This window comes from Penaeus monodon, chromosome 29 (genome assembly GCF_015228065.2).
Source record: "Penaeus monodon isolate SGIC_2016 chromosome 29, NSTDA_Pmon_1, whole genome shotgun sequence".
Lineage (NCBI taxonomy): Eukaryota > Metazoa > Arthropoda > Malacostraca > Decapoda > Penaeidae > Penaeus > Penaeus monodon.
Genome location: NC_051414.1, coordinates 31,298,058 through 31,298,351, shown reverse-complemented (window position 1 = coordinate 31,298,351; position 294 = coordinate 31,298,058). Strand labels below are relative to the sequence as shown.

At 47.6% G+C, this 294-nt stretch overlaps 1 protein-coding gene across 1 annotated transcript in view; it reads left to right on the top strand.

Moving 5' to 3' along the window:
- The window catches only part of LOC119592151 (abscisic acid and environmental stress-inducible protein-like), an 8,676-nt gene that overhangs the window by 1,023 nt on the left and 7,359 nt on the right, over window positions 1-294 (top strand). The window contains exon 2 of the mRNA XM_037940973.1: window positions 148-294. Within this exon, the coding sequence (XP_037796901.1) occupies window positions 148-294 (147 nt within the window). The remainder of the gene's footprint in view (window positions 1-147) is intronic.

Here is a 294-nt window from a genome sequence, read left to right as displayed (position 1 = left end):
ATATTATTAAACTTAATGTACAAGAATTAAACATTTCAATATTCTTAAATATTCGATGTAGATTATTTACAATTGGACCACCAATATCCAGCCAAGACTCATGAATCTGCACTTTTCCCTCACACTGCCCCTCTCCCTCCCTCACAGGTCGGTCTCGCATTGGCTCTCGTGCTGCTCTTGTCCGCCGTCCTGTCGCCCAGCCAAGCCACGCCGGACGCCCGAGCAGACCCGAATCCGTTCTTCTTCAAAAAGAAGTATGGCTATGGCGGTTATGGCTACGGCGGATATGGCTAC